The sequence below is a fragment of the Anabrus simplex genome, chromosome 2, assembly GCF_040414725.1.
Source record: "Anabrus simplex isolate iqAnaSimp1 chromosome 2, ASM4041472v1, whole genome shotgun sequence".
NCBI lineage: Eukaryota > Metazoa > Arthropoda > Insecta > Orthoptera > Tettigoniidae > Anabrus > Anabrus simplex.
In genome coordinates this window covers 37,827,218-37,850,078 of record NC_090266.1, presented here as the reverse complement: position 1 = coordinate 37,850,078, position 22,861 = coordinate 37,827,218, and the positions used below count along the sequence as shown (strand labels likewise).

Genomic DNA, 22,861 nt, shown 5'->3' with positions numbered 1-22,861 from the left:
TCAAAGTAAGAAAGCACGTAATCCTTTCATAATCTATAAGTTTCATTTCTGTATTGATTATATTCACAAATATGAAGTATTGAAGCTACCACCTAATCAATACATATATTTATATATTATTGTTCTACAGTACTGGTTTCGAGCTTGTGAAGGTCATCTTCAGCTGACAATCATAACATACAATTAAAACATCACAATAAGAATGTCACATGATATGAATAAAAACATTGTCATTACAAATGTTCTAGTTTAAATAATCGTCTACATTAACTGATATAATAATTAAAACTTAACATTACTATATGTGCATGAATGATGTACGTTAAAATACATTTTTCTTAAATTATAAAGCTGTCACATAGTATGGATAAAAACGTTATTAATTTGCAAATGTTTTCGTCTTATCTTCGTCTTCGTCTGCGTTAATCGGTATGAGAGCCAAAACTTTGCAATACTATAATGTGCGCAGGTGTACAATATTCTTGAATTGTAAAGTTTTCACGGCTCCACATTAAAACTTATGACTATATGAATAAAATATTTTGAAGTACAGATTAATTCTGGCGGCGTGTTGTATATGCGACTATGTTATGATATTTGATCAGCCGTGTTCGTGTACTGATGGTATAATAGTGTAAGTTTCTTGAAGTAATATGAACACTTATGTTGAAATCAGGTAGTTGTCCGGTGTTTAGTGCGGGACTTCGTCGATATATACACAAAGCTTAAAGTTTATGTTAAGACTGAATTGACCATAAAATTTGATAGAATACGGTATATAAATGTAGATCATTGTTTTAGCGACGTGCTTCCCTTAGTTATTTGATTTGTCAAATGTCAATATGTATTACTTAATTTCAACATATCTTGTGTATTTTGGTTAGCCTGAAAGCTTCTTTCTTCACTTTGTGTTGTAGGACGTATTCTTTATTGTAGATGTTGACACTTGATGTGTGCTATTCGGCAGCACGTCGAGCACTGTGCTCCATACCATCAGTAGACTCAAAAACTAAAGATGTTACAGACGTGAACATTAGTATTTGGAATCCCCTTCAAAAATAAAGAAACGCGCATTTTGGGGGGGGGATCAACTTGGGGGAGGGGGCGGTGATAAAGGAGTTTAATTCCTTTTATGAGGATGCATATATCTCAAAACTGAAGATGTTACAGTCGTGATAATTGGCATTCGGAAGATTCTTTTATGTAAATAAAGAAACAAGTTTGTTTGTTTGTTTTCGGAAAATTCACTTAAAGGGGAGGGTGAAAGGAAGTGAAAATATTTAATTATTTTTACGGAGAAACTTATATCTCAAACCCTTAAGGTTACGCACATGAAAATTTGTACTTGGAATACCTTAAAAAATAAAGAAACACGCATTTTTTGAAGGGGGATTCAACTTAACGGGCTGGGGTGAAAAAGGAGCTGAATTATATTTATGAGGATACTTATATCTCAAAAACTGAAGATGTTAGAAACATGAAAATTTGTATTTGGAATTTTCTTTCAAAGTAAAGAAACACGTGTTCTTTTGTCTTCGAAAAATCCAATTAAGGGGGTGAATGAATTGAAAAATTAGTTGAATTCTTTGTGTGAGGATACTTATATCTCAAGAACTAAAGATAAAGACGTGAAAATTGGTATTTGGAATCTCCTTTAAAAATAAAGAAACACGCACTTTCTGGAGGAGGGAATCAACATATCGGGTAGGAAGAGGGGTGAAAAAGGAGTTGAATTTCTTTTATGAGTATACTTATGTCTCAAAAACTGAAGATGTTACAGACGTGAAAATTAGTATTTGGAATCTCCTTTAAAAACGAAGAAACACATATTTTTATAGGAAAATCGGCGTTATAATGTAGATATACCCGTACTCATTTTAAAAATTCACCCGCTTTTCCAATTCTTTTCAGTCCCTTAACTGGATTTTCCGAAAATAATATGTGTTTCATTACTTGTAAAGGAGATTCTAAATACCATTTTTCATGCCTGTACGTCTGTAGATAAATGTATAGGCCTACTCATAAGAATAATTCAACTTCTTCTTCTTCTTCACTTCTTTCCAATCCTCTCCCGCCTTAAGTGGACTTTCCGAAAACAAAAAAATACGTGTTTATTTTGAAAATAAATTCCAAATACCAATTTTCATGTCTGTAACAGCTTCAGTTTTTAAGATAATATATCCTCATAAACATATTTCAACTCCTTATTTACTTATTTTCAAGCCAACGCCCTTTACGTCGATTTTTCGAAAATATACGTGTTTCTTCACTTTTAAAGGAGAATCCAAATACTAATTTTTCACGTCTGTAACATCTTCAGTTTTTGAGATATAAGCATACTCATAAAATAAATTCAACTCCTTTTTCACTCCCCCCCTTCCTACCCGATAAGTTGATTCCCCCTCTCCGAAAGTGCGTGTTTCTTTATTTTTAAAGGAGATTCCAAATACCAATTTTCACGTCTTTATCATCTTTAGTTTTTGAGATATAAGTATCCTCACACAAAGAATTCAACTAATTTTTCAATTCATTCACCCCCCTTAATTGGATTTTTCGAAGACAAAAGAACACGTGTTTCTTTGCTTTGAAAGAAGATTCCAAATACAAATGTCCATGCCTATAACATCTTCAGTTTAGGAGATATAAGTATCCTCATAAATAGATTTCAGCTCCTTTTACACCCCAGCCCGTTAAGTTGATTCCCCCCTCCAAAAATGCGTGTTTCTTTATTTTTTATGGGTATACTTATATATATCTCAAAAACTGAAAATGTTAAAGATGTGGGAATAGGTATTTGGAATCTCCTTTAAAAATAAGGAAACATGTATTTATTTTTTCGACTTGAGAGAAGACTGTTTCTCACATGTACAGTTCTATGTCGCATGGTCGTCTTAGCCCCAAAAGGTAATAGCACAAACATGGTTTAAAAAGAATTTCTTTCGTAAATGAAACTCAATTTTTGGGTGAGTTTCTATACTTTAGGAATTTTCAGATAGTGTCCTAGTACAATGCCGAGAAACGATTACTTTCATCAAATTACGAAATCCTCGCGAGCGAAGCCGCGGTTAATTGCTAGTCTATATATATAATAACATGTCCTGACTGACTGACTGACTGACTGACTGACTGACTCATCATCGCCGAGGCAAAACTACTGGACGTAAAGAAAATAAATTTTGGTGACACATTTATCTTAGAATGTAGGTGCTCACTAAGGGAGGATTTTTGGATATCCAAGAGCTAAGAGGCTGAAAATGGGGTGAATTGTTTAAATGAGTTTATCCATATCTCAAGAACTTAAAAATTTACAGACGTAAAAATTGGTATTTGGAATCTCCTTTAAAAATAAATACGCGTATTTTTTGTTTTCGGAAAATCCTGTTAAGGGGGAGGGGGTAAAAACAGGAGAAAACGGGGTTGAATACCTTTTATGAGGATGTTTATATCTGAAAAACTGAAGACGTTACAGACATAAAAATTGGTATTTGGAATCTCCTTTAAAAATAAAGAAACACATTTTTTGTTTTTGGAAAACCCAATTAAGGCGGGGTGAGTACGAGCGAGAAAGGGGGTGAAATTTCAAAAAGACTCGTATATCTACAGTATATCTCAGAAACGTAACATGTTACAGACATCAAAATTGGTGTTCGGAATCTCCTGTAAAAGTAGAGAGAGACAATTTCTTTTCGGAAAATCCACTTAAGGAGAAGTAAAATGGCGGTTAATTTTTAAAAGGAGCATATCTGCAGGACATCTCAAAAACTTAAAGGTTACAGATGTGAACATTGGTATTACACTGACTGACAGAGCAAATGCAACACCAAGGAGGAGTGGTTCCAAAGGGATGAAAGTTGGGAAAAAAAACAGAGACGGCACGGACGAATAATTGATGTTTATTTCAAACCGATATGCAGGTTACACAATGCGCACGGCATCGACTCAGTAGGATGTAGGACCACCGCGAGCGGCGATGCACGCAGAAACACGTCGAGGTACAGAGTCAATAAGAGTGCGGATGGTGTCCTGAGGGATGGTTCTCCATTCTCTGTCAACCATTTGCCACAGTTGGTCGTCCGTACGAGGCTGGGGCAGAGTTTGCAAACGGCGTCCAATGAGATCCCACACGTGTTCGATTGGTGAGAGATCCGGAGAGTACGCTGGCCACGGAATCATTTGTACACCTCGTAGAGCCTGTTGGGAGATGCGAGCAGTGTGTGGGCGGGCATTATCCTGCTGAAACAGAGCATTGGGCAGCCCCTGAATGTACGCGAGTGCCACCGGCCGCAGCACATGCTGCACGTAGCGGTGGGCATTTAACGTGCCTTGAATACGCACTAGAGGTGACGTGGAATCATACGCAATAGCGCCCCAAACCATGATGCCGCGTTGTCTAGCGGTAGGGCGCTCCACAGTTACTGCCGGATTTGACTTTCTCCACGCCGACGCCACACTCGTCTGCGGTGACTATCACTGACAGAACAGAAGCGTGACTCATCGGAGAACACGACGTTCCGCCATTCCCTCATCCAAGTCGCTCTAGCCCGGCACCATGCCAGGCGTGCACGTCTATGCTGTGGAGTCAATGGTAGTCTTCTGAGCGGACGCCGGGAGTGCAGGCCTCCTTCAACCAATCGACGGGAAATTGTTCTGGTCGATATTGGAACAGCCAGGGTGTCTTGCACATGCTGAAGAATGGCGGTTGACGTGGCGTGCGGGGCTGCCACCGCTTGGCGGCGGATGCGCCGATCCTCGCGTGCTGACGTCACTCGGGCTGCGCCTGGACCCCTCGCACGTGCCACATGTCCCTGCGCCAACCATCTTCGCCACAGGCGCTGCACCGTGGACACATCCCTATGGGTATCGGCTGCGATTTGACGAAGCGACCAACCTGCGCTTCTCAGCCCGATCACCATACCCCTCGTAAAGTCGTCTGTCTGCTGGAAATGCCTCCGTTGACGGCGGCCTGGCATTCTTAGCTATACACGTGTCCTGTGGCACACGACAACACGTTCTACAATGACTGTCGGCTGAGAAATCACGGTACGAAGTGGGCCATTCGCCAACGCCGTGTCCCATTTATCGTTCGCTACGTGCGCAGCACAGCGGCGCATTTCACATCATGAGCATACCTCAGTGACGTCAGTCTACCCTGCAATTGGCATAAAGTTCTGACCATTCCTTCTTGGTGTTGCATTTGCTCTGTCAGTCAGTGTATTATCGTTTTAAAAGTGAAAACACATGTACAAAATAGTTTTCAGAAAAATCAGGACTAAGAAGGGAGTTGAAGGGAGTGAAGATGCTACGGACATGAAAATTGGTATTTGACGTCTGCTCTAAAACTGAAGAAATACTTTTCTTGTTTTCAGAATATCCACTTAAAGAAGGGGGTGAAAGTGTTCAAAAATTGGTTGAATTCTTTGTATGAGGATAGTTATATTTCAAAAACTAAAGATGTTACAGACGTGAAAATAGGTATTTGGAATCTCCTTTAAAAATAAAGGAACATGCATTATCTGGGGGAAATAAATGCGGTGGGGTGAAAACGAGCTGTATTCTTTTTATGACGACACATATATCTCAGAAACGGAAGATGTTACAGTCGTGATAATTGGTATTTGGGAGCTCTTTAAAAACAAAGAAACACGCAATTTTGGGTGCTTTGGGGGGGGGGGCTGAAAAAGAAGTTGAATTCTGTTTATAAGGATCACACATATACCAATAACTGAAGGTGTTACAGACGTGAAACTGGCATTTTTAATATTCTTCTAACAGTGAAGAAACACGTATTTTTTGTTTTCGGAAAATCCACTTATGGGGTGAAAAGTATTGAAAAATCGGGTGAATTTTTAAAATGAGTACCGGTATATCTACTTTATATGTCAAAAAGGTAACATGTTACAGACGTGAAACTTGATATTTGGAAAGACCATTACTAATATAGGAAAGTGTATTTTCTTTTTGTTTTCGGAAAAGGCACTTAACGAGGGTGAAAGAAGTGAAAAAGAGTTGAATTATTTTTACAAGGATACCTATATCTCAAAAACTATTTTTACAGACGTGGAAATTGCTATTTGAATCTCCTTTAATAATTAAGAAACATGTATATTTTTGGAAAATCCACTTAGGTGAAGGTGGGAGTGGTGGGAAGCTTGATAAAGGGGTTGAATTATTTTTATGAGGATACTTATAACTCAAAAAATAAAGATGCTACAGGCGTACAATTAGGTATTTGAAATCTCCTTTAAAAATAAAGAAACATGTATACTTTTTTTCTTTGTTTTCGACCGACTTGAGAGAAGACTGTTTCTCACGTGTACAGTTGTTTGTCGCATGGTCATCGTAGCACCAAAAGGCACTGCCACAAACGTGCTTTAAAAAGAGTTTCTGGGGGTGAATGAAACTCAGTTTTTCGGTGTGTTTTTATATTTTACGGATTTTCTGATAATGCTTAATACAGTTGTGAGGAATTATTACTTTCATCAAGTTACGAAATCCACGCGAGCGAAGCCACGGGTAACTGCTAGTTAAGTTATAAGATAGTGAGCAACTGCAAGAAGACCTCAACAATGTTGTGAGATGGACAACAGGCAACGGTATGTTGATAAACGGGGTTCAAATTCTGGTTGTGAGTTTCAGAAATAGGAAAATTCCTTTCAGTTTTAATTACTGCGCTGATGGGGTGAAAGTTCCTTATGGGAATGATTGTTTGCTAGTGGCTTTACGTCGCACCGACACAGATAGTCCTTATGGCAACGATGGGACAGGAAAGCCCTAGGAATGGGAAGGAAGCGGCCGTGGCCTTAATTAAGGTACAGCCCCAGCATTTGCCTAGTGTGAAAATGGGAAACCACGGAAAACCATCTTCAGGGCTGCCGACAGTGGGGTTCGAACCCACTATCTCCTGGATGTGAGCTCACAGCTGCGCGCCCCTAAGCGCACGGCCAACTCGCCCGGTACCCGGTAGGGAATGATCGTAAGTACCTAGGTGTTAACATAGGGAATGATCGCCATTGGGTTATTGACATAAATGGGATTGTAAATAACGGCTATAGATCTCTGGTTATGCGAGTGTTTGGGGGTTGTAGTAAGGATGTAAAGGAGAGGGCATATAAGTCTCTAGTAAGACCCCAATTACAGTATGGTTCCAGTGTATGGGGCCCTCACCAGGATTACTTGATTCGATAACTAGAAGGAATCCAAAGAAAAGCAGCTCGATTTGTTCTGGGTGATTTCCGACGAGAGTAGCGTTACGAAAATGTTGCAAAGTTTGGGTTGGGAAGACTTGGGAGCAAGGAGATGAGCCGCTCGACTAAGTGGTATGTTCCGAGCTGTGAGTGGGGAGATGGCGTGGAATGACATTGGTAGACGAATAAATTTGAGTGGTGTTTTAAAAGTAGAAAACAACACAACACGAAGATAAAGTTGAAATTCGAGAGGACAAATTGGGGAAAATATTCGTTTGTAGGAAGGGGAATTAGGGATTACAGAATGATAATTTACCAAGGCAGATGTTCAATAAATTTCCTCATTGTTTGTGAATATTTAAGGAAAGACTAGGTAAACAACATGCGACCTGAGTGACTGCCGTAAATGCCGATCAGTGGTGATTGATTGATTGATTGATTGATTGATTGATTGATTGATTGATTGATTGATTGATTGATTGATTGATTGATTGATTGATTGATTGATTGATTGATTGATTGATTGATTGATTGATTGATTGATTGATTGATTGATTGATTGATTGATTGATTGATTGATTGATTGATTGACCTCAGTACCACTGTCTGACTACAACGAGGAAGCTGCCCTTCAGGAGAATGGAAGGGAGCCTTTCAAGAAGAGGAATTGTCCAGGTTGTGTGAAGCTGAAGAGAGAAACAGCTTTGAGGATGGCCGAGGTACGGGATATCAAGCCCCCTCTACCGAATAGTTTCCGTGAGACTGAGAGACCCATGTTCCATTTATTGCAACAGACTTTAAATCTGTGGTGGAGGAGGGGGCTTGAACCCATGATCTCGAGACCGTAGTTTCAATAAATATCCTGCGAACACCCAGGTGGCCGAAACACAATATTGGACAGGAAATTGGAAGAATCCATGAAGAAGAACTCGAACGCAAAAGCTTTATTGAACAAAGAATGGCTTGTTTCATCCACTAAACTGGCTATCTTCATATTGGGCCTCCTGAATCTCAGCTTTGTTTAGGAGAACAAGGCTGTGAGAAGTGGCGTCACTTTAGGAACAGTTCGTACCAAGACGGTTGTTCGCCTGCTCGCAGACGGCGAACTTCTTCTTCTTCTTCTTAATCTGTTTAACGTCCAGGGTTTGCTTTTCCCTCGGACTTAGAGAGGGATCCCACCATTACCGCCTCAAGGGCAGTGTCCTGGAGCTTCAGACATCGGGTCGGAGGATACAGCTGGGGAGAATGACCAGTACCTCGCCCAGGCGGCCTTACCTGCTATACTGAACAGGGGCCTTGGTGGGGGATGGGAAGATTGGAAGGGATAGACAAGGAAGAGGGAAGGAAGCGTCCGTGGCCTTAAGTTAAGTACAATCCGGGCATTTGCCTGGAGGAGAAGTGGGAAACCACGGAAAACCACTTCCAGGATGGCTGAGGTGGGAATCGAACCCACCTCTACTCAGTTGACCTCCCGAGGCTGAGTGGACCCCGTTCCAGCCCTCGTACCACTTTTCAAATTTCGTGGCAGAGCCGGGAATCGAACCCGGACCTCCGAGGGTGGCAGCTAATCACGCTAACCACTACACCACAGAGGCGGACGACGGCGAACTTACTAAATGAAAACCTTCTATCTTCATATTCTATAAGTTTCATTTTTTGATCCGTATTTACACCAGTTACGTATGATTTGGTCTTAAGTGGTCCAACTATTCAATACAAACACATGTGAATACAACTTACTGTATTTTAGTATCAGTTATACCATCATTTCTATTCTTGGTACTAGTCGACCTTCTTGATCATTATCAACCGTCATAGTCATTGGTACATACAAACATGAAACAGCTGAATCTGTCTAAATCATGAACCCTAGATAAAATAAACACACTTGAAAACACTCCAAAAAAGTGTGTGTAGTGACGATCAGATCGACAGTCATTATTGATCTAACATCGGTGTCAGCTTGTTGCCAAAACTGACGAGTATGACCATAATAATAATAATAATAATAATAATAATAATAATAATAATAATAATTTTGTGTGGCTCTTTCTAGCCAGGTGCAGCCCTTGTTAGGCAGACCCTCCAATGAAGGTAGGCGGCATCTGCCATTTATAGTTAACTGCGTATTATTGTGGTGGAAGATAGTGGTATGTGTGGGGTGAGAGTTGCAGGGATGTTCGGGACAGCACAAACCCCAAGCCCCGAGTCACTGGAATTAACTAAAGAAGGTTAAAATCCCCGACCCGGCCGGGAATCGAACCCGGGATCCTCTGAACCTAAGGCCAGTACGCTGACCATTCAGACAACGAGTCGGACAGTATTACCATGAATGAGGGGGACATCCGTAAAATAGAATCTTACAGACCAATAAAACTGTTGAGGCGGTTGTCAATGGATCGTCTATTTCAAACCAGAAACGATGTCTGGAAAAGAATGAAAAGAACCCAATAAACGAGAGCAAAGAACAGGTGTTGTACGCACCGACATTAGATCAAGACTGATCGTCACTCTCAAGACCACTATACAGACTTATTTGGAGTGTTTTAAAATGTCTGTATGTACGTTTTTTATCTAGGGTTCATGATTTAGACAGATTCAGCTGTTTCATGTTTGTATGTACCAATGATTATGACGGCTGATGATGACCATAAAGGTCGGAACCAGTACCAAAATAAAAAATGATGGTATCACGTTGACTACCAACTCCTCAGCGGGTGATTTAAACCTCCAGCCCAGACTTTTTATTTACCCTCATCTCTATTGTGCACTATTTTACATTAAACGTTACTGTTCGAAAACTGGTCGCTGAGCTTTGGAGAATCGGCCTAATTTTGTATAGCCTACCAGGATTCCCCTCATAATAACCGCTGATGTTAAAGTAAGAGAAACCGAGATCAATAGCTGCAGTCGCTTAAATGCGGCCAGCATCCAGTATTCGGAAGATAGTGGGTTCGAACCCCACTGTCGGCAGCCCTAAAGATGGTGTTCCGTGGTTTCCCATTTTCACACCAGGCAAATGCTGGGGATGTACCTTAATTATGGCCACGGCCGCTTCCTTCCCACTCCTAGCCCTTTCCTCTCCCATCGTCCCCATAAGACTTACCTGTGTCGGTGCGACGTAAAGCAAGTTGTAAACAAAATGCAAGAATGAAAATATGTTTTCCAACCGGTTTCGTGCCATGGTTTTCGAAAAATCGGCAAGCCGAAAATAGTGCCCACTGTCTAGTACATTTTCCGATTTGTTTTTTGAATTATTCCGGTTACAAACATTAGTCCTAAAAACTTTTTCATCTCATTTACGTCCACCGGTCTCCACGCCTGAAAAATAGAATAGCCCTATTTAGCGATTGGACGCGGTGTTGCACTAATAACGTATTCCGCGTAAAGGTTTGTCTCATGGCATACATATTCAAGGAAATCGTCATTTACGAGTAAACTGACGAAAGACATAATTTCGTTACTACTTTCGGTGTCAACATTTAATCCTACCCGGCCAGTGAACTTGATTGCAGGCGGGCAATAAGATGGATGCGTATCGGTTATTTTAATGTGCTGAATTTCACTTTGCCCAGAGTCTAGTATATCATCATCGGAAGTGCTTTCGCTATCACTGAAATCAGGGATGAGTTCATCACCAGAAACATCGTTCAGTAGTATGTCTTCAATTTCCTCACATCGTATACTTCGTTTGTGACTCATGTTATCGCGACACAATAACTCACTTCACTACACACCCTCCCATAAGTCCATGTTTACTCAAAGAAAACAAAAATAAAGCATTGAAATGTACCCTCTCTTCAGGTAGTCAAGGCGAGGGACTGTTCATTTATACGCCATCTATGGTTTGCAACACGAAGTGCGACTTCGTACACCGGGCGAGTTGGTCGTGCGGTTAGGAGCGCGCAGCTGTGAGCTCGCATCCGGGACCCACTGTCGGCAGCCCTGAAGATGGTTTTCCGTGGTTTCCCATTTTCACACCAGGCAAATGCTGGGGCTGTACCTTAATTAAGGGCACGGCCGCCGCCTGCCCCATCGTCGCCATAAGACCTATCTGTGTCGGTGCGACGTAAAGCAACTAGCAAAAAAGACTTCGTATGAATTTAGCCCTAAATTCGAAACAAAGTTTACATCGCGCGACCTTAAACGCCTTAACTCGGATACGGTCCCGCACATAGGCTGCTCTTAAACGCCTTAAGGCGTCTACGGGAGTGAATGTGGTATAACCGATGCTAACATATAGTTGTAGTCACATGTCCATGTGTTTGTACTGAATATTATCTGAGCACTTTTTAGCGATATATTTACACCCTAGTGCTGAATCGGTCGACCTCGTCAATCTTCGAGATTCGTACTGGCAACCTTTGAAACACAAACTATGAATCGCTTATGCATCGCTGTGCGACATCTGGCGTACACTTTACGTACTAGTACTGTTGGTATTTAGACAGCAAAGCTAAACTATAGAATTCACTCTAGGAATAAGATTCGCGTCGAGAAATATTATATAATGTTATATAATGTGTGTGTGACACAGTTGTTGGCTTAAGACAACAAAGGTTTAGAAAATTCATATCGATCGATCATATTATCGATTCAGTTCAGATTTCATTTCCATTCAGCTGGCAGTACTAACGGAACCGGAGAGCTCCCTCCTTACTCCTCAAACCCGTACACACATCTATCGCTAAAAAGTGCGCAGATAATAGGTGGACCACTTAAAACCAAATCAAACCCTCTATCTTATTAACAAGATGTATGAAAGTAATTCATAATTTCTAACTTTTCTTCATTTTGTCCAGGTTGCTCCAGTGTATGGTCGTTGGCTATTTATGGAATCTCGGGGCTAGTCATGGAATATATGCATATCTGTATGAAGCGTCGAGCTCCTCTCCTACTGCGAGGACTGGCCTATCTCTTGTGGGTGTACATGTGGGAGTACACTACCGGTTCACTTCTCTCCATGTTCCACGCCTGCCCATGGAACTACTCCCAGTTTGACTACAACGTGCATGGCCTTATAACTTTTGAATACGCCCCTCTTTGGTACATAGTGTCCCTTGTTATGGAGAAATGTGTTATCACGCAGCTGCCGTCATTAATAAAAGTGGATGAGAAAACAAAACACTAAACGTTGTCTTATTCTAAGTACTTCCATCAATCCAGCAGGTACAGTACAAACCGTAGGAGAGAAAACGAGGATTTTTTTATATTTTTAACGGAATTAATTCATTGTAGGAATTTGTCTTCATAAGTCAGATATGTGACCAAGAATCGGCGAAGTGACGTCGATTTACAGTGCCGTTTAAAAGTATATCTATCCCACTGGAGTTCATGTCCAGCGCTTCGACATAGTCTACAGTTTGTGCCTGATCCTATATTTAGAGTCACAAAAGTGACAAGAAGCATTACGTATTTCAAACGTTAACACTGTATTTTCTACTTTGAAATAAATGCATTTGTATCTCTCAGTAACTCTCTCTCATTTATACGAATGTATTTTTTTCTTTGCTATTTGCTCGACGTCGCACCGACACAGATAGGTCTTATGGCGACGATGGGACAGGGAAGGCCTAGGAATGGGAAGGAAGCGGCTGTAGCCTTAATTAAGGTACAGCCCCAGCATTTGCCTGGTGTGAAAATGGTAAACCACGGAACAACATCTTCAGGCTTGCCGACAGTAGGGCTCGAACCCATTGGTATTGACGAGAAGTTCCAGTGTGAAAAAAAGGTCAACAGTAACAAACAGAAGAGACTAACGGTTTTTTTTCCAAAGTATGTTTCTTGTTTCACATCTAAAAAGTTACTAAAATAACGGTTGTAATTAAAGTGATGCCGTAAAATAAAGTCTGTTCGTATAATGTTAAATACTGTTAAACTAATGTGTTCAGTACAAGCCCGTAGATACATATGATTCAATTATGTGCTATACATGCTCAAAAACGATATTCTTTATATCTCGAAATTTCGATAACTCGAAATAAAATTTAGCTCCCGAGGTGACTCGAGGTATCGAGGTTCCACTGTTGTTGTAGAGGTGCGCGTAGCAAACAAGTGGATATTAGGAGGTCCAACAGGCGTCACGCTTCACGACAGTGAGACTTTAAATGAAGCGGGTTATGGTATAGAAACAGTCTCCTGGATATCCGAGAGACGCTTAAAATGAGGTCTGTCCATTTCTTCTATGACATCATTAGCGAATTTATGTTTTGATCATCCTCTAACCTGTCACTTTTCTGTTGATTAATACCAGAAAATGTATCCTAAATATTAATTTGAACTAACAAGAGCTCAAATACAAAAATAAATTAATCAGATTACCCGTTTTCCCGCGGCAAGGAAACGAAGAAAAATGGTCAGCAAGTGATACAAATCACATGAATGACGGAATTTCTGGTCAAACTACCCAACAGAAAAAGAAATAGGTCATTCGTATTGATTGATTGATTGATTGATTGATTGATTGATTGATTGATTGATTGATTGATTGATTGATTGATTGATTGATTGATTGATTGATTGATTGATTGATTGATTGATTGATTGATTGATTGACTGATTGATTGATTGATTGATTGATTGATTGATTGATTGATTGATTGATTGATTGATTGATTGATTGATTGATTGATTGATTGATTGATTGATTGATTGATTGATTGATTGATTGATTGATTGATTGATTGATTGATTGATTGATTGATTGATTGATTGATTGATTGATTGATTGATTGATTGATTGATTGATTGATTGATTGATTGATTGATTGATTGATTGATTGATTGATTGATTGATTGATTGATTGATTGATTGATTGATTGATTGATTGATTGATTGATTGATTGATTGATTGATTGATTGATTGATTGATTGATTGATTGATTGATTGATTGATTGATTGATTGATTGATTGATACTGGAGATGGAAATGGTGCCAGCCTGATAGACCTACGTAAACGATATCGGACGAAGCTGACGTTGACGGGTGTACTGTAGCTACACGTGCACAAAGCGTATGGCTGCAGTGAACAAGTGCTCGGAACAACCCAACGGATGACAGTGAGGGAGAATCGGCGCATCACGAGCAACATCAGTGGAATTTTAACTTCAATCAATCACCACTGATCTGCAATTAACTCTGTCTCCGTCCGACACGTCGGCTGAATGGTCAGCGTATTGGCCTTCGGTTCAGACGGTCCCGGGTTTGATTCCCGGCCGTGTCGGGGATTTTAACTTTCATTGGTTAATTCCAATGGCAATATTCTAACATTACATTCCAATTATGATTTTTCCCACATTTATAAACTCCACCCAAGTTTATTCGTGTATTAATACCACTCCACACCATCTCTCCACCGAGAATGCAGAACATACCACTTAGTCTAGCAGCTCTCTCCTTACCTCCAAGTCTTATCAGCCCAAACATCGCAACATTTCGGTAACATTACTCTTTTGTCGGAAATCACCAAGAACAAATCATGCTTATTTCCTTTGGATATTTTCCAAATCTAGAATCAAGTAATCCTGGTGTAGGTCCCATACACTGGAACCATACTCTAATTGGGGTCTTACCATTGACGTATGCGCCCTCTTCTTTACATCCCTCCTGCAACCACTGAATACCCTCATAGCGATATGAAGAAGTTTATAATCTGTTTTTAAAATTCCGTTTATGTGATCACCCCAATGAATATTGTCGCTTATATTAACACCTGGGTACTTACAGTGAACCACCAACATAGTAATTAAAACTTAGAGGCCTTACAAGGTGACTTCTTACCCCCCCCCCCCCCAATTATCATTATACCATTACCTGCTGTCCATCTCACAACGTTCTCGAGGTCTTCTTGCTGTCGTTCGCAAACCTGTAACTTACAAAACTCGGTACTCTATTCAGTGTAGCATTACCCGGAGAAGTCTGATCTGTGATTCCAGTTCATTCCCCGTATCATATATTTACCGTATTAACTTGGAGAGAGAGAGATCTCCCGCACTTACAGAGAACATCCACAGACTTGCTGCTCCCAAGACGCCGAGTGGCTGCACTGACCCAGGCAACTTTACATGTTATTGATAGTCCCGATTTTCCAAAATTCTGTACATATACAGTGAGTCAAAATGAAAGTCATACACTAGAGGAAAGCTTGTTTATTTCAACAACAAAAAAATATATATTACTTTATTTTAGTCTTGGTTCTGGTTTAACAAATACACATTTCTCTACTAAGGTACAAAGTGAATCAACTCCTCTTTCTTATACTTCCAAAGAAAATTAATGCATTATTCTTAAACATGCATGAAACAGGTCAAACTAAAACTCATACACCTTCAAGTAGTTCCTGAACAATCTCTAATAACACAATGTTTGTACTTTGTAGGATAACCTTTAGCAATTTTTATGACTCTTAATCTATTAAGTATAGACTGTACCAACTTCTCGTAATAAGATGGATCTATTTTCGTCCATTCTTCACAAGAAGCCATTCTCAGATCATCTTTGTTCGAAATCTGGTGTTTTCTTATCGCTACCGCCAAGTAATGCCATAGATTTTCTATAGCATTTAAGTCTGGTGACTGTGGAGGTGTCTTGAGTACTTTCGGGCAATTATGCAGCAGCCACATCCGTACTTTATGAGCTTTGTGCTTTGGGTCGTTTTCTTGGTAATAATTATATCGATCAAGTATTCCAAGCTTTTGAGCACTAGGTCGTAAATTTTCCTTCAGTACATTTAGATACACATGTTGATCCATGGTCACATCAATAAAATTCAATTCTCCTGGTCCACTAGCTGACATGCACCCCAGACAGTTACACTACCTCCACCATGTTTGACACTTGGACGTAGATTGCTAGGTTTCAACTCCTGAATTGGTTTCCTCCAGACATTAACCTTTCCATCTGATCCGAAGAGATTGTATTTGTTTTCATCTGCAGAAATAATGGTCTTCCAAACGTCAAAATATTTTTCTACATACTCCTTAACGAAGCTCGACCTTTTTTTCCAATTATTCTTGCTTACAAATAGTTTCTTACTAGCTATTCGTCCATTCCTGTTACTTTTCCTTAGGATAAGTCGAATAGTTTCTGGATGTGCTATCTTGTTGGCATGTTCCTCAGCCAACACAGCCAGTTTCTGAACACTAATGGCTGCATTTTCTTCACTTGTCTTACTATCCAACGATCCTCCCTGAGGTTGAAAATTTTTTTCCCACTCACTTTGTGTTTGCTGCGTGTACTTTTATATCTATATATAACGCACTGTACAGTTGCACGAGTATTTATTACAAGTTTACCAATTTCTCGAAGTGATTTTCTTCTTTTATGGTGCAAAATCATAAGTTCTCTTTCTTCTTTCGAAGATTGTCCTCTTTGACGCTCAATGATAGTACCGAAAATTATCTGTACTTCCCAACTTTCCACAACGTACTGAATATGGTGTCGAAACTCAAACATACAGCATTTATACTGCCCTTTCATCTGCCCATATTGGACGGTATGAGTTTCATTTTGACGTGCCCCAGCAACATGTAGACAAAGAACCTGTTGTATCTAGCTAAGTTAAGGGATACACTAACTAGTCTGCGGTGACTTAATAGTTCAAGATATACATTTTTACACACATAAAATTCGAACATAAATTAATGTCCACATTTCTATTCATAAACACTGTGATTATCTCACTACTTTACAAATATGAAACAGTATTAAAATAATTATGAAGTAAAATGTTCAATCGTCGGACTATATACTCACACTTAGTGCTTACCTGATTACTTACACATACAATTGTTGATGGGCACCAGCTACAAATAAATGTAATGATAATAGAATGTTAAATCTCTAGGGTGTGAGGTAATAAGCTTACTTTGACAGCATAACATATAGGTTCTGAGAAAAGGACATTGAAGTATGGTTTCCTCATTAAAATTTGAGGTTATCTAATTCTACCATTACAATAAAACCATAAACTGTATTTGATATTAAACAAAAGATATTCATTAAATTGATAATTGAAATGGCAAGACTAGTTGCCATAATATGTATGATATAAAATTCTGAAATAACAACTGAAAGAAATTCTAGGCATTAAAATTGAAATCCTCTTGACCGGACATTTAAAAGTTGTACAAGAAATTTATCCCTCACTGGTTCACGTAACAGTACCTTCAACACTTTGAGTGTTATTACGACGTATTCCTTTGAGTTTTTGAGTCGGTATCAGTCGTAGGTATCTCAAACGTAATTTGGCGACGTATCCTTTTAGTTTCACAAACGAGATATAGCATGGCTTGAAATTATATTCACACTTCACAATCAACTTTCCAAGTAATTCACTAATAAATGTTAGTCTGCATTGCGACGACTCAATATTCGGCTGTCACCGAAGTGACACAAGAACTCGACCGAACAGATACACGAAACACACTCCGAACATATAATCCATTTGGTCACTGACGATTACGTATCCATATCACTGTTCGCCGTCCGTCTACTTCCAATTGACTCCAATTGACTTCATGGCAAGTCTCTCCATTCAACTCCTACCAATCAACTGAACAGACGCTATAGGACACAGCCCTTTATATAGACATAAGTTGTCACACACACGTTATTTATAAAAGAGTATATGATGGCGGGCGATTACAGGCGTGTTGTAAGCGTGTTCCTGACAATAATCGTGTTTCTTGTGGTCCAAGTGCTTTTATTTCGGTTACGTGTGAATGAAATTGAACCGACTAGAGTATACTGATATGTTAAGTGCGGTATAACTTATTGGGAAGATATATTCTCAAATAATAAGCTGCAAATAAGCGCTCGCGTGTTGTGCATTAACGGCAAGCAGCAGCGAATGGCGTCCAGTCAGCGTGTAAAGTACAAGCCTTCGGCCAGTGACATATCTACCTCCATCCTGACGCTGAGTATTCTACTACTAGCAGTTGCCGGCGATGTCCAGCTGAACCCAGGACCGGAGGTAAATACCAGCCTTAGCATCTACTGCCAGAATGTCTGTAGTCTTAAGAAATCACTCGTGGACTTTAACGTCGCTCTGAGTGACATGCATTACGACTGCGTGTGTTTAACGGAGTCCTGGCTCGACTCTTCAATCGACAATAGTGAAATACTGCACGACAATTACGTTATTTTCCTCCTGGATGGGCAAAATATCATTACTAGTAAGAACAAGGGAGGTGGGGTTTTAACAGCAGTGAACTCTGCTTACGGGCCGGTGCAACGACCCGACCTAGCAAGAAACTGGGAATGTGTTGTTGTGAAAGCCACCCGTGAAGGAAGCGCTGTACATACAGTAGTCTGCTTTTACCTGCCCACGGACGAGATGAAAGTACAGCTCACAGACTTCCGAGAAACCCTGGCTCGAATCAATCGCGTAGCAAAATAAATATGACACTATTACCGTGTGTAGTGATTTCAATATAAGCCAATCAGCCTGGGCCTCAGATGATTCGGTATCTATTAATCCTATCCTCACCCATGTTAACGAGGAAGCCTGATTTCTTTTAAAGATCACCAATGAATTTAACCTTCGCCAAGTTTGCGGTTTTCCAACACGAGGAAAGAACTTCCTGGACCTTGCTTTCGTGTCTGAAAAGTCACTAATAATACCCTGTGTGAAGCAACAGAACAGTTAGTACAATGAGATCATTCTGCGCTTGAGCTCAGACTTCATATTTCCCGTGTTCCTCCTTTAACACAGACTACAAAATCATTATTCGTATGGACAAAAGCAGACTTTCCTCATCTATGAAATATCTTATCCCGCTGTCCGTGGAACTTGCTCGAATCCTGTCCATCTCGTGATGCCGCAGTTGACTTGTTTTATGACTTACTGCACAGCGCTCTTAAGGACGTCGTACCATCCCGCATAATGAAGACGAGGCATCTTCGCTCTTGGTATGATTCCGAACTTACAGACAAAATGCGGGCAAAGGAAAGAGCAAGGAAACGAACTGCAAGGTCTTCATTTCCCTCAGATTACATCGAATTCGCGACGCTGAGGAAGGAATTCAAACAAATGCAGCGAAGAAAGTATAGGGATTAATTCAGGGCTCTCTCCCCAGTTACTGGTTCTCCGTACTGGGAGGGATGAGTCTTCTCCCCTATCATGCATGCATGAATATTCATATACCCATTCATAAATCCATCCATACATGTTTTCTCAATACAGTTAGGGAATCAGTAATTAATTAATTCATTTATTCATACATTCATGTAGATAAAATCGTAGGCGTGGCCCTTGAATGTGGAATGGTGATCCGCCTGTGCAAGGAGGCACTAATTCAGGCAGGAAATCATAGCTAATTAATTAATTCATTCATTAATTCATTAATTCATACACTTATGTAAGGATATAACCGAAGTAGGGCAGGATAGGACGGGCCTATCCCAATCGAATATGTAGAGTGACCTAAATGCAACAGAAAAAGAAGAATAGGGAGGGGGGCACATGGGGAGCAGGAATTCCGCTTACGTGTGCCTTGCAGAAATTAGGGAATGGTGAGAAATTAGTGTTTGACAGCTATTAGATCAGGTGGGGTCTTCCGTTTGGGCCTCAAGAGAATGGGCCGGGCGTGTTATCCTTGGGAAGGTGGCTCCTTTTCTCACCACGGGTGGATAACATGACCGGGCATTAGTTATGCATAATCCCAGCCATGCATTTAATCTACGAACCGAATGCTCTCTCCTCAGTTGGTGGCTATCCGTGACTGGGAGAGAAGCGTTCATTCGTTTACTCATGCATGCATGACAATTGAATTCAGTCATGGAATCATCCATTAAAAAAAAAACTCATGCAGGCATTTATATACACATATGTATAGTGTCTGTGAAAATGGAGGAGAACTCTGTACAGAATTATGACAATTAAATAAATTATAGGGATTATTTCGGGTCTGTTGAGGAGGATATTACTAGACACCCACAAAGATTTTGGAAATTCATTAATTGCAAATCAAAATCTAGGCGGCTATCCTCTATGATGATTAATAAAGACAAGGAAATTAGCTCACTGGAAAAAAATCTGGATAATTTTGCTGACACCTTCAAAAAATTCCATCCACCCAGTGTTCCCTGTAATTCTCACACCGAACTATTCGGGGAAATTAACTTATCATCAGTGGTTACTTCAGCATCGAAAGTCTTCAACATCTTGAAGTCGATGGATACGAAAGAGTCAAGTGGTCCAGATCACATTCCAGGAATTGTGTTACGTGAGTGTGTTGAGAAGCTGGCAACCCACTAGCCACGATTATCAACTGGTTTCTTCGTACAGGCAATTTCCCGTCCGAATGAAAGAAAGGATATGTTATTCCAGTCTTTAAAAAAGGTGACAGATTTGTATTTGTCAATTACAGGCCAGTAGTTCTTCTTTCAATCATTTCCAAAGTAGCGGAACGAGTAGTGTACAAAGCCTTGTACAGTGCAGTCAGCGGTTTAATTAATATTAACCAGCATGGTTTTGTCCAGAAACGCTCAATTACCACCAATCTTGCTGTGTACTCTCACTTTATATCTAGCGCTCTGGACAATTGCAAGCAGGATGATTCCGTGTACACGGACTTTTCCAAGGCTTTCGACTGTGTGCAGCATAATGCTCTTCTGACTAAGTTGTCAGCATATGGCATTCATGGGAGCTTGCTTGAATGGTTTAAATGCTATCTTTACGACAGGAGGTATTCAGTAAAATACGAGGGTATCATTTCTCGTCCTTATTAGCCCATGTCTGGCGTTCCACAAGGTTCACTACTGGGACCTTTGAGTTTCCTTCTATTTTTAATGATCTGCCATCACAAATCCATTCGAGCAACAACCTGCTCTATGCTGATGACTTTAAACTCTACAGGGTAATTGACAAGATGAGTGACTGTGAATTGTTACAGTCTGATATAAATAATATTAATGATTGGTGCAAAAAGTGGCATTTAACCCTAAATATTTCAAAGTGCAGTGCAATATCCTTCACGATAAAATCGCAAGTCAGTGTATTCAATTATCATATAAAGGATCAAGAAGTGAAGCGTGTTAATAAAATTAACGATCTTGGTATTATTTTTAGCAATCAAAATGGTCTGCCTTTCAATGAGCATGTGTTAAATATCGTTAACAAGGCAGTTAAAACGTTAGGCTTCCTCAAAAGAAATTGTAAGTGTTTTAAATCTGTTGTCCCATTGAAAACCCTGTATTTCGCACTTATACGATCTAGTCTAGAGTACTGCTCTGAAGTGTGGATCCCCTCACAGCAATACTTAGAGCGAGTACAGATCAGAATCTCAAAATGGATCAGTAAAAAGTGTTTAGGTATCAAGCTGTCATCAATAGATTATGATTTGTTTGGTACAAACATGTGTATTGAGTCGCTTAAACTAGGCGCAGTTACGTCAACGCACGTTTCATACACAAATGTATCGGTAATTTCCTTGACTGTCCCAATTTACTCCAGTTGCTACCAATTCATGTTCCTTCCCGCAACACCCGACAGGCTGTCACCTTTCACTTACCCAGGTGCAGAACGGAATCACACAGAAACTCTTGGTTTGTGCAGGCCCTAAGATCCCTGAACGAAATTAGTGGGATGGTGGATATATTTCACTCGTCAGCAGACATCTAATGGACGCTTCATAGACAGTGTGTTCCTTGTATCTTCTTCTGTTCATTTGGTAACTAAAATTTATACTTCCTTCCTTCGGTTATTTCAAATGTATAAACACTTTTATGTTTTCATTTCTTCCTTGTGTGTTTTGTAAATATGTATATATTATATATTGCTTAGTTATAATTAGTAGTAGTAGTAAGTGCTGTTAATATTGTTATTATTTGAATGTATTATATCATCTGTAATTGGCGAAATAATAACTCTGTTGATGATAAATAAACAAATCAAAATCAAATCAATGTAACTCCCAACCAGCTCCAAAGTAGTACATATAGTGATGAAATAGCCTCAGGCAAAGTAGAAACTCCCAGAAATTATCTCATAGTCTAAATGCATACAGTGACAGAGCGATGACTTGACAGTGTTATTGTAACAGTATTGCACCATGTTTTGCAAAGTTTTAAAAGGTATTATCACAAATAATATAACCATACCTGATATTAGGCAGTAAGTCTCACTCTACATAATGTTGACGCTAATACACACAGACATAAATGCAGTATACGGAATAAATTAACTACAATGAAGCAAGCGATAATTAATACGTAGCGAAATCAGATAATAGAATTGAATCAAACAATAATAATAAAAATAGTAATAACACAGACAAAATTATAATAATAATACACATGAATACTTGTAACGGGATTTGAACCGTTTCATCACATACTATTTACAGTGGTGTATGAGTTTCACTTTGACTCACTGTATATACAAACAATATATGCTATGGGGAACTTTCCAGCTTCCACATTTAAAGTATGAAATGAATAATTGATTACAGAACAGACGTAGTAGTAAATACTATGCGGTTGTGTAATATATGTTCTCTCAGAGCACCACGTTCAGTGACAAACAATTTGTAATCATTTTCATGTAGCTGGGTTACGATCTCGTGCCCTGCATAAAGTGTTCCACTGACACCAAAACATCGACCTATTAGGCTATTTTGGAGGGAAATGGTCACACTGGGCCGATGGTTGACATAGTGTCATCTTCAGTTATGA

General features: G+C 39.7%; 1 protein-coding gene across 1 annotated transcript in view; it reads left to right on the top strand.

The window, feature by feature from the left end:
* LOC136864943 (transmembrane protein 229B) overlaps positions 1–12,627 on the top strand; it is a 134,929-nt gene extending 122,302 nt beyond the window's left edge. Inside the window, exon 3 of the mRNA XM_067142352.2 lies at positions 11,987–12,627. Coding sequence (XP_066998453.2) covers positions 11,987–12,315 — 329 coding nt within the window. The 3' untranslated portion in view covers positions 12,316–12,627. The remainder of the gene's footprint in view (positions 1–11,986) is intronic.
* Positions 12,628–22,861: the final 10,234 nt, after the last annotated feature.